The sequence below is a fragment of the Photinus pyralis genome, unplaced genomic scaffold (genome assembly GCF_008802855.1).
Source record: "Photinus pyralis isolate 1611_PpyrPB1 unplaced genomic scaffold, Ppyr1.3 Ppyr1.4_LG8, whole genome shotgun sequence".
Classification (NCBI taxonomy): domain Eukaryota; kingdom Metazoa; phylum Arthropoda; class Insecta; order Coleoptera; family Lampyridae; genus Photinus; species Photinus pyralis.
Window position 1 is genome coordinate 14,802,021 of NW_022170819.1, and position 19,876 is coordinate 14,821,896.

Sequence of the window (19,876 nt, forward strand, 5' to 3'; positions counted from 1 at the left end):
TGTTTACTTTTCATAAAAACTGTTGTTCATATGAGTTTCAAAATTGTGCCAAGAATCGATTTGAAATAATTTCAATGTCACTTTTCTTTGAGGTATAACAATTTTATCTTGGGACGCAATTGTTTCACCTCCATTAACAATAGTAAAGTCACCATTTTTAAGACAGAACTGTCCCACTTAATTATCCTGAACGCAAGTGTCTTGGCACTTTAATTAATTGGCATAATTTACTTTGACACATTCAAATCAGGCGACTTTGGAAAAACTCTTTCACCCTTGAACTCACAAACCCAGGGGTTGTCGTTGGCCATATACAAGTAGCAATTAGAAATTTATGTATTGTACTATAAATATAAACCTAAATCCATTATTTGAAATCAGTATTTTGAACGCAATCTATACACTTAAAGTTTTATAAAATAATACATTATTTAAATACGAGGTCGTGGGAAACGATTTGAAGACAATTCAAAGCGTTGTTTCTTTGAGAATGTATCAAAAACATGCACCATGTTCATAAATGAAAATGTATCGTTCAGTGCAAATTTAGCTACAAACTCAAAACTAAGTTTGTGTTGTTACCAGCGCAATAAAGTAAAAAGTGTTGTATTTTGCACAACTATAGAGAGCATATTTTGTGTATAGTTTTAACTTTCGGTCAACATTTTGACTACTCCCAAACCAAGAACCATGAGTTGTGGGCAATGAAATATTATAAGTAATTTCATGACAGAGAAAGTACAAGGTGTAGGCATAGAAATTATTCCTCCCTACGAGCAACTGAATCACTGAATCAGTCTAGTGTGTTTTAGGTTTTCTCTAGATATGATGAGTGTTATTTTGAAAGTGGTTTTATGTTTTGGTATTTAACTTTCTATAGAAAGTTAAACATTCTACGGAACATTTATTCAGATGGGTAAGCTATTTGGTAACAAAACTTATTTATAAATTGTACGCTATAAATTAAATAGTCAGCGGTACTAAGGTACTTTTTTTATAAAGTAGTAGGTACCATTGTTTAAATACTTTGCCATGTACATATAGGTAGGTACACAAAGTCGATATACAAAGAAGCATCGTACTAGCTTTCCTTTTAGCATTACAAGAAATTGTACTGCGAGGCGTCGGATTTTGTCTTATCTAAGTGAAAGTTGAATGTTCTAACGCGTTTATTTCAATAAGAACATAATTTGTACCAAACCAGTTTTCCAACTAAACGACTCTTCTATAATGAGAAAGCGTACGTTAAAGAGTATAGGTACAGTCCTGGTACAATTGAAAATATCTATTTTTGCGGAATTTAGTATGTTAATTACCTGCCTATTTAGAATGAAGGTCAGTTTAACTTTGCGAATATGCTCAAGGCAGATTATAAATAAAAGTGTACGAAAGGTGTCTGTGAATAAAATGATCACATCCGATTATCCAAGATAGGCATAGGTATTGCCTGCATTCTTGGACTTTCTTCGTTTTGGAGTGGAAGACCGTGAGTCAACATCATTAGTCGTTATCTATGCACAACAACAATGTTATTACTTATTACTAGTATACACATGAAGTATCAGCCATCAGTTCAACTAAATATCTTTTCAGGAATATGGAACTGCAAGTGGGTGCTCAGAAGTTTTCGAAAATATCTGCCATAAAGGATACAATTTGCAAAATATGGAATGGGATTTCTGTCGAACCGGTGTTAATCTTGTTTGCGTTACCATTTTGGATGTCTTCACTTACAATTCAAAATTTAAGTTTGGAAAAAGCGTGCCGGGTCAATCTCAATATGGAACTGTCTACGTGCGATGCAATTGAAAGACATAATACTACGGGTTATAATGACACGGACGAAATCACCGTGCACAAAGTCGTTGCCTCGGCATACGTTTGGAAAAACATTATTCAGAGCGTATTTCCCGCAATTTTACTACCACTATTTGGATCTTGGAGTGACCGACAGAAAACTATGAAAGTGCTGATGATACTACCTATTATTGGGGAAATTGTGATGAACATTGGACTAATACTATGTACATTCTTTTTCTACGAATTGCCCATGGAAGTCAATGTGTTGGTTGAGGTTCTTCCGACTGCTATTACGGGAGGCTCAAACATGATACTGCTCGGTGTATTTACATACGTCACGTCGGTTTGTGACACCAAAAACCGAACACTAAGAATTGGAATTATTCATACCACATGGTTTGTATGTATAACAATAGGAAATTCATTAAGTGGAGTGATGTACAAATTAATTGGATTTTATGGAATCTTCGCATTATCTCTGGTTGGTTACGCGTTGGCAGGACTTTATGCGCACTTTTTGGTCAGTGAAATCTCGTCCGGTGACGAAAAGCAATTGACGACGGTTCAACATATAAAAGATATTTTAAATGTTAAGCAAACCATGTACAGTTTCAAGTTCTTAGTAACAGCAAAACAGAGTGGTCGACTAAAACAGATTTTGACGATAATGATTTTAGCTGTGCTGGTGCTAGGACCCTTTGCGGGTAAGTTAGTACCTACAGTCGGCACTTTCTATTTAATTGGAAGACATGGTCTAAAGCAGTTGCGCATGCGGTTCTATAAGTGTGTTATTTTTTGTAATTTCTAGGAGAATCGGCTGTGAGGTATTTATATGTACGATTTAAGTTTGGTTGGGGAGAAATCGACTTTAGTATCTTCACTACTTATTGCTGCATTGTTGCGTTTGTTGGTAAGTAGATCTACCAAGTACCACCTCCATTACAAATACAAATCAATGACCACTAAAAGTTACAGTTATTTTGATACTGCACTAAAAGCGCGTTCCCAACAGTCCGTAACAGTGTAACAATGTTAGCTTGCTTTTGACAGGGAGAGAAATGAATATTTAACAAAAATGAAATACTATCCTAAAAAGAATGTTTTAGGTGCTTAATAATAGGTAAATACAAATGATGGCATTCTATAAAAAACGTAGTACGAGCATTGAATTTATACGAGTATATAATAAAACGTTAATAATATATTAATTTTCCACATGCAAATTGTTCGAGTAGGTATGTTGATTGTCTATGTCATGGGGTCATTAAGTAAAACCCCAATAGTACCTCCAAATATTTCGAATTGCGGCAATATTTTGCCCCGTACACGTTATCTCATTCATCGTATACCAAATGCAATTTTTTAGGAAATATAATCGCTATAGCAACATTTAAATTGCTGAATTATGACGACGGTCTACTAGGAGCTCTTTCCAGCATAAGCAAAATTTGTGGGGGAATTATTTACGTACTCTCCACAACGCCATTGATGTTTTATTTGGGTAAGTGCACAGAAACAGGATAAACACATACTTTATTTCCTTACTTCAGCTGCAATAGCAGAGATATTTAATGGTACGGCATTCGTAGCTTCCCGATCAATAATTACGAAACTAGTTGACCAACAGGATTTGTGTAAGTTTGCCTAGGTAGGTAATAAGTTTTGGCTCTTTTAATTGCGATTTCCTCAGGTAAGGTTAATTCACTGTTTGGTATCGCCGAATCTCTGACCGGTTTGATATGTGGACCGATGTATAGCGCCCTGTATAAAGGAACAATTAGCTATTTTCCTCAGGCTTTCTTTCTGGCAAGCATTTGTATTACTGTTCCGGCTGTTTTGTTGTACATGTGAGCGAAAAGGGTAGGTAATAATTCCGCATTGACGAATTTCTCATTTTAGGTGGCTATATTCAAAAAGAAATGTACGTTTCCAAGAATGAAGCAATCATAGCCGCCAATTATGGATATCGTTGTTTTATATTTTAACTCCTAGATATTTGTGTGATATTTTATATGTATATAATACAAAATCTGATATTTTACGATATTTCGTTTATCAGAGAAAGAGAAAATGGTAAAGTAAGTTGGTCAAAAAAACAATCCCCTTTACTACCAGTAACGAAATCGATTTGTTTTTCAATTCTATCTATAACGACAGAAAAGAGCGTCTAGGTACATTTTTTGGCTAAATTTACGAGCAGTCAAACCTATTTGTTTTGTTAAAGACGCAGTTCGTCATTTCTTTATAATAAATCCGTGCAGAAAAAGGCCTTTTTCTGCTTTTTCATTAAAAGTTAAAATTCTGTTTTTAGCAGTAGGTATAAACAATGGTCAAGGTACTAATTAGTTAAATTCTGATCAATATTCATCAACCGGAAGTGACTTTGTCGCCCGTTGTCTATATTGGTGCAGTCTATTTTTTTTATTAAGCTTGAAACTTCAGTCTAAACTGAATTACCTGTACCTCGACCTCAGTACATAGACAGCTAGTAGTGCAAAAAGCTCCTCAACACTTCTGCGAGTAAAGTCTGTTAGTATAAAATCGTATATACTCAGTCTTTGAATTAAAATAACTTAATCGTGAAGTCAATAAACTCTTTAACATTTGCAGGAGTAGAAGTTTACATTGTAACATTTTGTCTTGTTATTGACACTTTTTAAAAGAAAAATATCACTCACCCCTATATTGTATTTTTTGCAAGCGCGTTGATGCATTCTGTGCCTGTTCCACGAAAACGTTTTTCCACAATTATCACATTGTGTAGAGGAAGTCTGAAATAAAATCAATGTATTAGCTTGCTATATTTGCTTTCAAAGGAAATATTTTCAACTGGATGCTTGTTTTTAGATTTCATCAACCTATCCTCAGTGAATTTTACATAAGTAGAGACATAGAGTAAATAATATAGAGGTTCCATGCTGTGTAACTTTTTTTTGCCTTTTTTTGAGGCCCTCAAAAAAAATTGTCTCAGATCGACCCAATTTTTTCTTATAGAATGTGGCCTGTAGAATCCATAATTTCAAACAGTTCCAAGATTGGGCTACTAGTTCAAAAGTTACACCCCTTTGAATTTTTTTTCCAAATTAGTTTCGAGTCTATAACTTTTGATTTGATTTGATTTATTTATAATTCCTTTTGACAATTATCGATATTGTATAGGAAGCGTCAAGAATAAGTATATGACAAACAATTAATGAGACATTAAACTATGACAAACATTAGATACATAAAATAGACAATTCAACATACTACTTTTCATTACAAAATTTGAAATATTCGGCGATGCATGGAGTAAAACAATTTTCATTTAAGTTTTAAGTTGATGCAGGTTACAGGAACTTTTTATATATTGCGGTAGAGTGTTATATATTTGTGGACCCAGGAACGCAGGAGAGTGTTGCGATACTTTTAATGCTGCTTTCGGGAGATACAGGTTGTCTTTTGTCCTGGTGTTGTGGTTGTGTATATCTTTAAGGTGTGATCATTCTTGTTTGCGAAGATATAGATACTAAGTTCATATATTAGCATACTTGGTAATGTTAATATTTGAAAACTTTTAAAAATTAGTCTACCTACATGACGTTGTACAACTAACGCCAGCAATTTGTCTTACAATCTTTTTTTGGGCAACTAATACCTTACTAGCGAACTATGAATGACCCCAATAACAAATTCCGTATCTACTCAAGCGCGAGGATATTTCGCTGTGGTAGAGGTTTATTATTTATGGGATTTATTATTTAAGCATTGGTCGAATTAGGCCGATGCCCAAAAATAATTGGAAATATGTACACAAAATCAAGGAATTGTCAACCAACGATAGATGAAGATTTAACTGGACTGTCTTAACACATAACGCGTCAATTGTTTGATTTTATAGATTGGGACAAAAGGATCAATAAAATGGTCAGTATGACAAACCGTTGAGTAAAAAAAACCCTTTACTTAAAACTCAACGTTTAAATCCATCGGATTTATGCGGGTTTTTTTGCAGGCGCGGATTTAAAGGGGGGCTCAGGGGGCGACCGCCCCCTCCTAGACAATCCTAGACAGTGGTAGTTACACAGGCGGTCACCTAGTGACTATTGGAAAAGACATATATTCCAATTCTTAATCGTATCATATTGAGTAGCATTTTTTCCTACGAATAAAACGATGTACGGCACACACAAGAAAACAAAAGGTGGAAACTGTCAGAGCTGTGCAAAGGAATTGGTACAAAAGGCTTGGAAAAACCTCAAGCTCTAAAAGAGATTGCAATTCTAAGGCTTCAAGCCTTTTCTAAAAACAGGGCTTTGGAATTTACGTCTAAAGCCTTTTCGCGTGTGCTTGGGGCTTTGGATTTCAGACAAAGAGCTTAAATTCCTTTTAAAAGAATTGAAATCACTTTTTCATTGAAAACTCCATTTTAAAGATGTAATTCCCTTTGAAGAGCTTCAATTCCTTTTTAATAGGCTTGAAACCCTTTTAAAAAGGCCCTTATAGGATTCCTTATATGCCTCCCACTCCCACATCATTTTTTATTTCCAATTTTTGTGAGCTTGCACTTTGCAGTACGTAGAACTGTTAGTGCGTGCGGTGTTGTTATTCTCTAATGGGATAAAGTGTAAGTATCTACCTTAACTAAATTATAATACAATTATGCACTAGCAAGCAAAGCAAACCAAAGCAGCACTTGTGCAAACTATTTATATTTATTACGTTACGGCTACTGGGTCCTGTATTCTCGTTATATCTTATTTTTTGTAAGAATAAAATTTTATTTTTTATAATGCACGTAACTTGTTAAGTAATTATTTGTTTGTTTGTTTGGTGGGACGAAATCTAGAAAGGCGAAGGAGTTAAGAACTTTAGTTCGTTCTTTAAAGGAGTTCGGTTTCCTTTCATAAAGCATTTCAATTTCTTTTGCGAAGGAATTCCATTCCTTTGCCAAGGATTTCAATTTCTTTTAATTCCAAATCCCAATTCCTTTTCCTAACGGATTTCAATTCATTTTTAAAAAGGATTTCAATTCAATTTCAAAGGGCTTTGAGCTTAAGGTTTCGTAACTTTAAGCCTTTTTTAAAGGGCTTTGGAATTTTAAGCCCTTTTTGTGCTAAGAGGAATTTGAGGGCTTTGGAATGAAGCCCATTGCAAAAGGGCTTTGCACAGCTCTGGAAACTGTTGGTTTCAACAAGATGGTGTACCTGCGCACAATGCTCTAATCGCATAAGGATACCTATATTGGACAAATTTCTTGAAAAGTAGAAAAAAATCGATTTGCGCCGACAAAAAGAAAGGTCGCAACTTAGCCATTTTCTGGTTTGTTCTTTTCTTACTTAATAAAGAATTACTTGTTTGTTTAATATATTATGCCAAAAATGTTCTATTTTTAAACGTATGTTTTTTTAAATATATTTACTTTAAAAATTGTATGCGCCCCTCCCTAGACCAAATCCTAAATCCGCCAGTTTTTTGAAAGATAAAATGATATTGGAATTACTTGTGGTGTGTTAATTTGAACTAACTAGTTATAGTGTTGGGAACTATCGAGAAAAAAAAACCATCGAATAAATTACTATTTAGTAATAAGTACTATCGAATGAATTCACTATCGAATGAATTTTTTGAATAATTTTTTTCCTTTATGTGTATTACTTATACAAATACATGGATCTTATATAAATTATAAATGAACAACCTCGTGAACAACTATCGAATAAAAATGTAAATCATCGACTTTTTTCACTTTGCTTATGCCTTATAAATTTATAATGCGTATGGTATGAGTAATTACTAAGTAATTAGTAAACGACGCTTTATATTTTATGTAGGTATTATAAAATTTATAATTCCCAATCCCAAACCGTGACCATCTGGATTAAGAAATAAATAATATTTACATTTTTCAACGTAACATAAGGTATTTAGTATTTATGAACTGTGTGTGCAATTGCAAATAATTCGTTCATTCAAGACAATTCATTCGAATGAATTACTTGTCCACTATCGAATTATTCGAATGGTTTGCGACTATCGAATAGTTCGATAGTTTTCATTCGAATGCGCGCATCACTACTTTTAAACTACGGCCTCAAAAAAAAAAAAAATTGGATCTACACGTGTTCTTCAAATTGCACTTGTGACTACTCTCAGCATTTATTCAACTTTTTACTTTTCTCAAACCCTGGGCCCATAACCTATTGGAACAGAGTATTTATCAAGTATAAAAGTTTAATGCTTGTTTAGTCCGATACACTTAACATAAAATATAAGTTACAATACAGCCATTTTGGCTAACATCAACGAACGTACATTTTACAATACGAACATAAGCGACATCTATGATATCTATAACCATAACGTCAATGTTTTAAATCTGGTTATACAAGATGCTTCAACACCATCCACTTCAATCCAACGGATTGTAGAAACTCAGACATTTTTCGGTGGCATTCGCCCAAATTGCGATGAACTAAACCATGAGGACCATACACAAGTCATACATCCGGTAAATGCGTGGGAACCCGGTAACGCATTACCCTGCGCGTTACACACATCCACACCCAAATTCACGAACATCTCTCGAAGATTTATGAATTTCTGTGTGTTATTGGAAAAGAGACCTACTTCCATCTATACCTTGATGGTAGCGTCAATTTTACATTTCCCAAAGCAATAACAGCAATATCCATATCGGAAGCGCTAATAATGACTTCGCTACTTGTTGGTAGTTTACCAAGATGGTAAATTATTCAAGAATCTGCCTCTTAGTGGCTGCAGCACAATTCAGTTTTTACCACATCATCTTCCCTTGTCACAAATTTATAGCACTTATCTTCATATGTGGCAAACACAACTTTCCTTCCAAGTAAAGCACAACAGGTCTTTTTTGCCTATGAACGTATAAGTAATCTATAAGAGAGGCTTTGAGCTATGATTGTGAAGTGGTTTTATGAAATTTGCAGGCTGCTTCTGAGTGGAAACAGAAATTGAGTAGGATTGTAATCTTTCCTTATTTTGACCCCAACGATCATGTTCTGCGTCCTTCATGGAAGGGGTAACTATCAGTCAAAAGTAAGATGTACTTCTCTCGCTGACACAGCACAAATCTTTCCGAGGATGTGTTCAGAAAATCGCTCAAAGGTTTACCGGAGATCTTTTAAAAGATGCAAAAAAAAATCCATCGATTAAATCAACATCTACAACTGGCGATGGACTAGGAGCACTTGAAGAAATCATACTTCCGAAAAAGTTTCAGCAAAACAAACTTGTCGATTTTAGTCATCGATCCATCAATGTTCCATAGAGACAACGGAACTGGAGTCAGAGGATAGCTGAAGATCTATCTTCTTTTCTCTTCAAGTTTTCTGTTTCTCAGTCTGAGAAGAATTCAAGAAATACCGACAATCTTATCGCGAAATAAACAATTTATTATTTTCCCTAATTTAATTCGTTTGGTAACTCCAAGCGGTGCGTAAATCTATAGCTATCTCTGTTCGTTGTGCTCTCGCGCGCTTATCTCTCACACGCTCGCACTCGCTGGGATTTACTATACCTAAATTTTTTAACTTCTAAGACGTCTGCCACTATTAAAGCTACACTTAATATCGTCTGCCAGGATATATTTTAAAGTAGGGACAAAAAGAGGAATTTTTTATGTATAATTTTTATACGGTCCTCATGGTTTAGTTCAGGGGTGTTTTTCCCTACATTGGAGGGCGTCTTTCGCTACCAACGCTGCACTTGAAATCGTCTGCCATAGCATATTCGAAAACTATGGAAAAAAATGGGATTTCTTGATACAAATCTTTTCCGTCACCCTTATAATTTGGTAATTTAGTTGATCACCTAAAGAAGTCACCTATTCAGCGCCGCCCCAAGTTAATGCTGCCACTTACGACTGGCAGACGAGTGATTTTATTATTAGTTTTCAACGTACTTTCAGCCTGTATTGTCGAATTTTTTGTCGCTTATGGTTTAGTTACTATGTACGCTGCCTCCCGGTCTATAAAGTTATTATAAATAATCGACGAATTCGACATATTGTATATGTATAGGAATATGGCTCAGTGGTAAGAGCATTGGGTTATAAATCCGAAGGTCGGGTGTTCGAACCTGGGTTGAGGTGAATTTTTCATCTGTGGCGGAGATGGAAATTACCTTAGGCCAGTTCCGAGCATTCTACCGGCTACTCCGAATTAGGTTTTCCTGCAGTTTTCCTAATTCGTAAGGTAAATACCGGAGTAGTATAAACCATCTTAAGACCTTCTGCAGAGGCACCTCTAAATAGCATTATGCGGGTCACTCTGTAATTGGGCGCATGCCTGTTGAGGGCCCAAAACAAGAGAGGTATAATAAAAAAAAAAAAAAATAAAATAAAATAAAAAAAAAAAATACCGGTACATACGTTTAAATAGTAGCAAAATAAATCAGATTTTCGCACTCACTGGCTGTTCAAGAAAGTGAATAACACATACAAGTTAACGCGTATTTATTGCAACAACCGCAACAAGAAAAAAGTGCGAAATAATCTTAGATCATTAGATCATATATACACAGATATAGTCTTCCATTTGCTTTCAATAAGGAGCACTTGTGCCAACATAGGTACCTAACAAAGACAGATATATATGTTGCACCGTAGGCATAACACCGCACATGCGCAGTAGCTTCCGAATGTAAACAGCTGAAAATCATAAGCATCGCAAAAATGAGTTACTTCATATTTATGAAATAAATGAGTAGGTACCTTTTTAGCGTATTTTTCAATTCTCAAAAAGGAGTTTATTGTTTCACTAACACTTACGCGATTTATTAATAAATTGAAAACATCGCGTCGTACCCGTAGTAAGCTTGGTCGATAAATTTCGCAATCCCGCAAGATCCCGCTCCATTTCCGTACGGGATTAATCCCGCAAAAATTCTGCGGGATCCCGGTATTGCATTCCCTAGGTACCACAGACAGCAAATGCAAGCTCGGTATTCATTTTACAATTGCACTGACTGACTAGTTTTTATACAGGGTGCCTATTATGTATGGAATATAGTATATCTCGGTAAATATCGAGTGTATACTCGTACAAAATTTTTTTATATAAAAATTGTTTTATTTCCCATAATAAGACAGCATTATCAGTTGTTTTTATTTCAGAAAACAAATGAGTAACGACAAATAATTGAATTTTTTTAAATGGCAGTGCGCCTTTTCATTATGCTCATTTGATAGAGATTTTTTTTCTCTGATATAACATGTTAGTACACTTATTCAAGAAAATTTTTCAAAAAAATTTATTATAATTAGAGCACCAACATTAATCAAGATATCCTACATCAAAATAAAACAAATGAACGTGTATGTTTCTTATTAAACGTTGAAGACCAAACGAAATTATTAAAATGCTCACCATTAAATGCAAGGCAGTGGCATAATTATCACAAAAAGCTTGAAATAAAAATTAATTTCTTCTACACGGATGCTAACGTGTTACGTCAATCTCTATCAAACGAGTCTAATAAAAGACGTGTATTGCTAAATAAAAAAATTCAATTGTTTTCCGTTATTCATTTGTTTTTTGAAATGTTGTCTTATTATGGGAAATAAAATGTTAAACAACTTTCATATAGAAAAATTTTGTATACAATCGATATTTACCGAGATGTATGCTATATTCTATACATAATGAACACCCTGTATAAGCTTGACGTCTGCGCTCGATTGGTCGCCTTGAACTTTCAGTGGCGCGACTTGGCCGCTAGTGCGCGAACACTGCAACGTTTTTTTCCGTTTCTCCAAAATAGGTAGGTACAACAAGGTACTGTGAATAGAATTCTTCTGAGTTTAGGAAAAGAGAAAGGTAGATACATACAAAGACTACCTATTTATTAATACTAAATAATATGCGCTCGTCATCTGACATTAGGTAGGTCAATAGATACTAGTTCAGATGAGCCGAAATGGCAATATCTTCAATATGTTCGGGAAAATCCTTCGTCAAAACGGAATGATATGGTAGAAGTTGTGCATCGCACATTACGCCTAACGTAATATTCTCCCCATACTGATTGTAGCACAAAGATATGCCTAAAAACAAACGAGTCAACGAGTCGCGCATAAACGCAGGTCTTACTCATATTAGCTTGCGGTGGTCTCCAGTAGATAACATTGGTGACCTCTTTCCCCCAAGTCGTCCGTACGGTGGTATTATTGTAATTATTCGTAATTTCCGTGATGGAAATTGTGTACTTCCGCGAGAGGTACCTTAGGAGAACCTGTATGAGGGTGGCCGGTAGGAAATTCGTTAGCGTTCCGTATTTCGTCTGTAGAATCGTTAGTAGGTAACTGACGGCTTGCGAGTCCATCGCCTTTGCGAAATTGTCTTTAACCACGCGTAGATTTTCCAAAAAAGTCTCGTCTTTTTCCGATGACAACACCGGTAAGCGCAAGCCAATTAAGCCACTGACGCAATCTTGGGGTTTAACGTGGTCGCCACTTAGAAAGATGTAGTTCGAGTTGACATTACGTATAGTTACGGGAATCTCGCAGGGTGTGACCACACCAGCTTGCGCACAGTAACGTGCGATTGTAGTGCTAATGGTAGCCAGAAGGATTTCCGTTTCGCTTACCCCCGTACTTTTGGCAATTTTCCGAATGAAGTTTACGTTCACCGGTTCGGACCACGAAACAACTTTTCTTCCGCACGGCGGAATTGTCTGTATGGTCTCGGGTTCGAAAACGATTTGTTCGAAGATAATTGCCGGTGCTTGTATTAATAATCCCAGGTAGTAGCATATTTCGTTTGTGGCGTTATAAAATAACGGAATGTAACCGTACAGAAAACCGGTTATCGTATTAGAATATCCGCAATATTCCGTTTTGTAACACGAATATACCGTCATGAGCTCCTGGTATATCAATACGGGAACCTTTAGTAACAGTAGTAGCAACCAGTACCACCAATTAAGAACGCCCTTAATAATGTTAATCGGGTGAATTGTTTCGAAAAGTGCGTTGAGAAAATTCGAAAATGTCAGTTGCCTCCTATTGGTCTCCTTTACGAAAGTTGCATTGAAGTATCTCATCTTTGATATGGGATCTTGTTTGACGGCGTTGTAACCCTTTCGACATTCCTTGCATATAGAAACCCAAGTTATTAACATTATTCCAAGATATTGGAATAAACCCGGGCTTGTTTTAATTAGTTCGGTTTGTTCCAGTGGATCACAGGACGACACGAACTCGTTCCATAGATTTGTAAAATCCTCCAGAAAGCGCTCCTTTAGAAGCGGCACGTATTTAGGTTTCTTCGCAACGTTCAGCAGAGGTAATTTGCTATCGGCGGTTCTGGAAACAAACTGTAGCAAAATGCCCTGAAAGTAGGGAGATAGTTACGGAATTGAGTATTGCATCGGTTGAATGATTGGGAGCAAATCTGCCATGTTTACGCCGCCGTTAATTATGGCATGATGTACACGTAATAAAATGTAATGTTGAACATTAGTGGATGGAATTATTACCATTTGCCAAGGCGAAACGCCATTCGGAAGATATTTCAGAACGATGTCGGTGATATAATCCTGAAAGTGACGTAAAATCAGTCTTGTAATCAAGCGGTAAGTAGGTAATTATTACCTGAATGTTTATATCCGAAATAGGACGTCCGCGATAATTCGGGGCCGCAATTAGCAGATTTTGATTTAACTCAAAATCCAATTCCCTCCACGCATACTTTCCGAACCGTTTCACAAGAAACTGGCGTAATCTCGGAAAGGTGAGATTTCCACGTTTGTCTCTTCGATTTAGAACTTCCTGGAAAGAAATTTGAAAGTACAAAGACGCTGTATACAAAATCGACGCTGGTGCACATATTATTGAGCTGGTAACCGCGCGGCTCGACTCAACTGTAGGTTTGACGTGGGGCAAGTTACCTATCTCGGGGGCGAGATTCTGCTAACAACAACTCTTCAGTATAGAATCTATGTGCCATATATGAGTTAATTGCGATTCACCGATTGCCACATATTTTGTTGTCATGCCATTTTCCATTTTGTTTTTAACAGAAGGATTTTGCTGCATCAAATGTTGTACAGCTACCTTGTTTTGTTACCTGCTTGTACTCAACCAGTTTTTTTTTGTTTTGCAACTTGCTTTTAACATGTTTTCTGTGTGCTTTATACTTATCATACTTTATTACCTATCAATCAATCGCGCATAAAATTACCTTATATATTGACAGTAGTTGCACTATTGCTCATTGGATATTATTGACTACTACGGATTAGACAACTTACCTTACATCTGAAAGAATGGCGGTATGGAAACAAATACGAAACAAAGTCTTCAACTTCGACTGTTCTGCGCAGATGTCGAAGAACAGGGATTTTTCGATAAGTACGAAGCTTGGAAAAAAGTTAGCGTCGGTTACTAGTTCCAATGGCGGGTCGATTTTTCTCAATGATTATTTTGTTTGTTCTGTTTGAAAAGCCTAATTCTTATCTGCAGCAGCCACATAACTTACCGAACACTGTATTGCCCGGCGATTGGGATTTCAGGGCCGGCCTTGTAAACGGTGTAACCCGCCGCTTACGTCGCAGACAAGAAGAGGCGCAAAAATTACTCAAGTTTAATGAATGACGGACCATGGACGTAAAAATCTGTACACGGGTGACGGGAGGCATATTTTGTAGGTAAATGCTACAGAATTTTCCGAAGGAATAACGCGTCTGCTATTTTTCAAAAAAATGCTAGAACACAATTTTAAAGCTAAAATAACCTTATGTTCAACTCCGTTGAATTGGAATTACCAAGACATTTGAGTTATAGGCGTTACGAAGTTCGTCGGGTCTGATAGTAAGAAATGTTTTACCTGAACCTTTGTACAGGTTGTTAATTAATGTCATGCAGATATTTCAGGGGGTGATAGTACTCGTCAAAATAAGAAAAAATGCAACTATATCCTATATCTATATGCATGGTCTAAAAGGCGTCGTTTTCGTTTACAGGGTGGCAAAGAGAATGTAACACCCTGTATACCGCGACTAACTATTTTGGTATTGTAGAGATTGTAAAAAATAATTAATGTATCAAATTTGAAGCGATTATCCCAAACCATAAGACAGAACGCAAAATTGAAGCTTTGCCACCCTGTATAACGAAAATGACGCTCTTTATACCAAGCACATATTTGCATTTTTTTCTTATTTTTTATTTATTATTTATTTATTATCCCTCTCTTGTTCTGGGCCCTCAACAGGCTTACAGAGTGACCCGCATAATGCTTTTTAGAGGTGCCTCGGCAGAAGGTCTTAAGTTGGTCTATACTACTCCGGTATTTACCTTACGAATTAGGAAAACTGCAGGAAAACCTAATTCGGAGTAGCCGGCAGAATGCTCGAAACTGGTCTAAGGTAATTCCCATCTCTGCCACAAATGAAAAATTCACTTCAACTCAGGTTCGAACACCCGACCTCCGGATTTATAGTCCAACGCTCTACCACTGAACCATAAAGCCGGAGTGACGAGTGCTATCAACCCCTGAAATATATGCATGGCATTAATTAACACCCTGTATTTTTTAAAACATGCTTGCCAAAAGTTCCCATTAGAGAGGCGCAAGTTTTAGCGCTCGCTTACATGTAACTTTTGTTTTGAGCCGGCCCTGTTTGGGAATGGTGCAGGCATCCATCGACGCCACCATGCAATGGGGGAGTAATTGCGGCGGCTCAGGTTTAATCCCGCGGAAACACAGGCCACCGTGTACACGAATAAACAGATCCACCGACGAAAGAAGCTTCGCGTCTCCTGGCAGGATATCGAATGGGCCGGCTGCATCCGATACCTCGGTATCAACATAGACCGTAGATTGTCATTTACCAAACACGTCAATACTGTGCCAGATAAGGTGGGCCAAACAAGCAGGATCGATACGTTCGTAAGGAACCAAATATCCGGCAGGCCCTGAAGATTCCCAGATCACATTCGCTCGCTATTGCTAGAGCGACATAAACCGAGGTGTGTCATTTATGTCTAACAGCATGATTTAGGAGGGATTTTTCGTTGTGTTACGTAGACCGTAGAGCATTGGGATATTGTTTAAAAATCATTACACCGCACCGTTTCAATTAAAGGTAAGCCTTTGATACTTTCCATTCCGTTAATTATAAGGAGGGTATTTTCCTTGCTTTTCCTGCATTTGATTTCCCGTAGCTACCGCTAATTAACTTATGCTTTGTTGCTTGCGTTCCCGTTAGGGCAATTGCTACCGTGTCCGTGTGCTGTAATTCTCCCACCGAATTCTGGACTAGGCCGTTTTGAAGAACTGCCCGTGGTTACCGATTGTGCCAAACCTACGCGACCGTTCCAAAACCGCCGACCTTGGCCAGAAGCAAGGCTTTAGTCTTCTGTGGCGCTCGAGTCTGCCCGTTCCGCCAGCACATGCAGGTTGCCGCCGACTGCCGCTACTTGCTGGTGTGATTGAATTCCAATCGTTTGTAAATGTATTTATTTTTCTTTTAATTAAATTTTAATTTTGATTTCGCTTATTGATTCATTTTCATGCCATTTGTGCGCGCTATCAAGTCTATCATGGAGATCTCTGAAACCACAGTAGATACGACGCTGGTCAAATTAGAGAAAAGGTGCGCAATTAAAGAGTTATTATCATGCCTTAATGGAAACCAGAAAATTCCGATTGCTTCCGAAGCTATGCCAGGAAAACCGAAATTTGACAATTTTTCGTGATGTTACTTGAACAGATACAAAAAAATAAAAACACACTTTCTCATTGTCACTTATTGAGCTCTACAACACACCGGTTATGAGATTTTCAATACAACATTTCGTTTCGGAGAAATCTTCATCAACTTTATTTTTTTATGTGACCCATAAAAAAAGTACATCCTGTATGGAGTAGCATTTCGACTACAACGATATATGGCACACAAAAAAAAAAGTGTGAAAATTTTTGGTTTCAACAGGATGGTGCACCCGCGCACAACGCCCTAATCGTGTGAGTTTACCTCTCGGACAAATTTTCCATTCTCCAGGAAATTTGTCGATAGGTATTCTCGTACGAATTAGGGCGTTGTGCGTGGGGGCACCATCTTGTTGAAACCACCAGTTTCCAACTTTTGTTTTTTTGTGCCGTGCAATGTACTTTTTTACGGGCCATATAAAAAAATAAAGTTGATGATTTCTCCAAAACGAAACATTGTAAGTGGTAATGAGAAAGTGCGATATATTTTTTTCTGTTCAAATAACCTCAGGAAAAAATAAAAACCAAATCGGTTTTCCTGGCATATCTTCGGAAGTAATCGGAATTTTCTGGTTTCTTTAAAGCACACTTTAATTGCACATCTTTTCTCTAATCCGACCATCGTCTTATCTACTATAGTTTAGAAGATCCCCATGATAGATATCCTTATCTTGGACATAGGGTGAATTGATGTGGCAATTCGAATAATGTAAACATGTAAAATCAAACGCGGGAAACTATTAAAATTACGAGTTATAATTTATACGTCATTTACGACTTAGGTACTATTACGGGAAATACGAACAATAGTGGAAGTTTTTAACCCACAAAGATTAAAACTGCGTTATTTTAAATAAAATTTAATTTGCGAGACAGGAAATTGAGTACAAGCTATATCAAATTGTATACAGAGTGTTCATTTAAAACTTCCCACCCCGGATTTATCGAAAACCACTGATTAAAGGAAAAAACGCCGACACACGTCAAAAGATTTGTCAAGGGGGACACCTTTTTACAAAAAAACTACTTCACCCCTTTTCACCGTCTGCCCCCCCAGGATCATTCCCTTAAAACTTTTAAATGACAAGTAGTATCGAATAATAGCTTGTTTGAAAGGTCTTTTGAAGTCCTTTATTGTGACGTATGATTTAAAAAAAATCGGTCGATTCGTTTTCCAGAAAATTAGAAAAATCTTTATTTAATTTAATTAATTGACCTCTTAATTTGTTCAGATAGAAAACAAATGAAAATATAACTTTTTATTTCAATAAGTGTTTCAAATATTGCCTGTTATTGGGCAAACAATGATATAGGCGATGTTCAAATTCGTTGCTTCAGCTGTTTAGATATAGCTCTACTCTCTCAAACATAAATATAATGTAATTTACCATTAGCCTATAAACTTATACACAACTGTATCTGTGTCAATGGCCTCTGATATGCCGACACATTAATCTCAATAAAAAAAATTCGTGACGGTCATTTCCAAAAGCATGTTGTGGGGTATCATCACGAACTTATAAATTAAGATGGACTGCTGATCAAACAATTGCATAGAGGTAGAAATGGCCCTAGCATGGGCGCTGCCATGATGTGCACTTTTTAGTTATTTTCTAGGGGAATTTTCCTAGTGCTCAAGTGGTGAGACTATTGCAGCCTTGGAAAATGACATGTGTCACAGTAATTTATTTAGAAAACGTGAGGTTAATGCTTGTTTATTAGTTGATTTGAATTTCGCGCCAAGTGAGTGCACATCATGGCTGCCCCCATGTAGGTGTCATTTGTCAATTCAGCATTAGCAGTCCATCTTAATTTATAAGTTCGTGGCCGCTTTTGATGATGCGTTTGACGAAGTTCATCCAAACTTTCAGGTTAAATATTAACTGACAGCAAATTAAATTCTTTCTTTATAATAGCAATAAATAGGTGATATTTTCGTTTGTTTTTTATCTGAACAAATTAAGATAGTTCGATTAAATAAATTAAATAAAGATTTTTGTAATTTTCTCGAAAACGAATCCACCGATTTTAAAAAAACAAACGTCAAAATAAAGGACTTCGAAAGACCTTTTAAACAAGCTATTACCCGTTACCACTTGTCATTTAAAGTTTTTAAGGGAGGGCAGAGGGTGAAGTAGTTTTTGGTTAAAAAGTTGCCCCCCTTGACAAATCTTTTGACGTGCTCGGCGTTTTTTCCTTTTTCAAATGAACACCCTGTATAATTCATCCTGTGTCGACCCATCTATAGAGGTTTTTTTTTATTTCAATTCAGTATTAAATATCAATTCTTCAGAGTTCAATTTTGAATTTCTAGCATAGGGGACCCCTTTGTATTATGTGATCGAGGGAGAATTAAGCTAGTTTCAACTACCAATAGAAAATAACACCAGTGTTGGTCATTTTGGTTTAGCAGGTTAGGGTCCCTATGCGATTAAGATGGCCACTGTTGTACAACAGGATTAGAGCATGGAGGATTTAGGAAGTGTAGGTACACTGAGCGTATTTGCGCCCCCCCCCCCCCCCCAACAAATTAAAAAAAAATTGATCTCAAAGTCTCTGTTGCTGGACTCGCCATTTTTTCTTATGTTTGTCAAGTGTAGTATAGAGAATGGAAGGTTTAATGCAAAACAAGAAAAAGGTTAAATATATACACCTGTTCAACCTGCTGAAGGTAGGACAAAGAATTATGGTACCAATATCTACTCAGGTTAAGAAATTATGGGTTGGACACAGCAATATTTTTGAATATGCAATTGTTGTTAAACCAGCATCCACAAGCTCTGTACAAACATTAAACCTTGTAATCACAGCCTACCTGTAAATGTCGTCGAACCGCTTCCGGTTGTGCAGGTCCCTGGATGTTCAACAGCACCGTAAATATTCCTTGATTTCGAGGTGTATCAACTAGAGAGCGAATCGTGGTATCCCGTAAAAAATCACACTTCACATTAAATATTGAAATGCACCACAACCACAGGCTATTGAACACAAACAATCCTACGAACAAAAACTAACCTTCAACATTTCAAACAATTCACTCACCTAGGTAATTTAAAAGAAGAAAGGGACTGCAAAGTATCATAAAACAAAAAACCAACAACGTCCCAAACATGTTTGTATCGCGCATTGATGCTTTCAAAACTGCGTACCACACATCACTTCATAACAAAACATTTGCTTCTGATTTCTATTAGGAAAGTTGTGTTCGGAGATCTTTTATCAAGAGACCTTTGCACTTCTACTTTAAAGTCTCAGAATTCATGACCTAATCGGTGAGTACATTGTACCATCAGTCTTATCTAAAGATTCTGGCTAAGGTTGCCTTTTGTACCTTAGATTTTTAT

At 36.6% G+C, this 19,876-nt stretch overlaps 2 protein-coding genes across 2 annotated transcripts; one reads left to right on the forward strand and one right to left on the reverse strand.

The window, feature by feature from the left end:
• The first annotated feature begins 896 nt into the window (after nucleotides 1-896).
• On the forward strand, nucleotides 897-3,841 carry LOC116177680. The gene is made up of 7 exons (XM_031496723.1): nucleotides 897-916; nucleotides 1,594-2,504; nucleotides 2,609-2,710; nucleotides 3,167-3,301; nucleotides 3,351-3,434; nucleotides 3,491-3,647; nucleotides 3,700-3,841. The coding sequence occupies exons 2-7, from the start codon at nucleotides 1,598-1,600 to the stop codon at nucleotides 3,737-3,739; spliced, it is 1,425 nt and encodes a 474-aa protein (XP_031352583.1). The 5' UTR covers nucleotides 897-916; nucleotides 1,594-1,597; the 3' UTR covers nucleotides 3,740-3,841.
• A 7,807-nt stretch (nucleotides 3,842-11,648) lies between these two features.
• Nucleotides 11,649-19,732, reverse strand: LOC116177670. Its single transcript, XM_031496701.1, has 6 exons — nucleotides 19,575-19,732; nucleotides 19,348-19,529; nucleotides 13,412-13,588; nucleotides 13,172-13,356; nucleotides 11,910-13,123; nucleotides 11,649-11,863 (listed from the first exon to the last, which is right to left on the reverse strand). Exons 1-6 carry the CDS (start codon nucleotides 19,657-19,659, stop codon nucleotides 11,718-11,720), a joined length of 1,989 nt encoding a protein of 662 aa, XP_031352561.1. The 5' UTR covers nucleotides 19,660-19,732; the 3' UTR covers nucleotides 11,649-11,717.
• Between the last annotated feature and the right edge of the window lie 144 nt (nucleotides 19,733-19,876).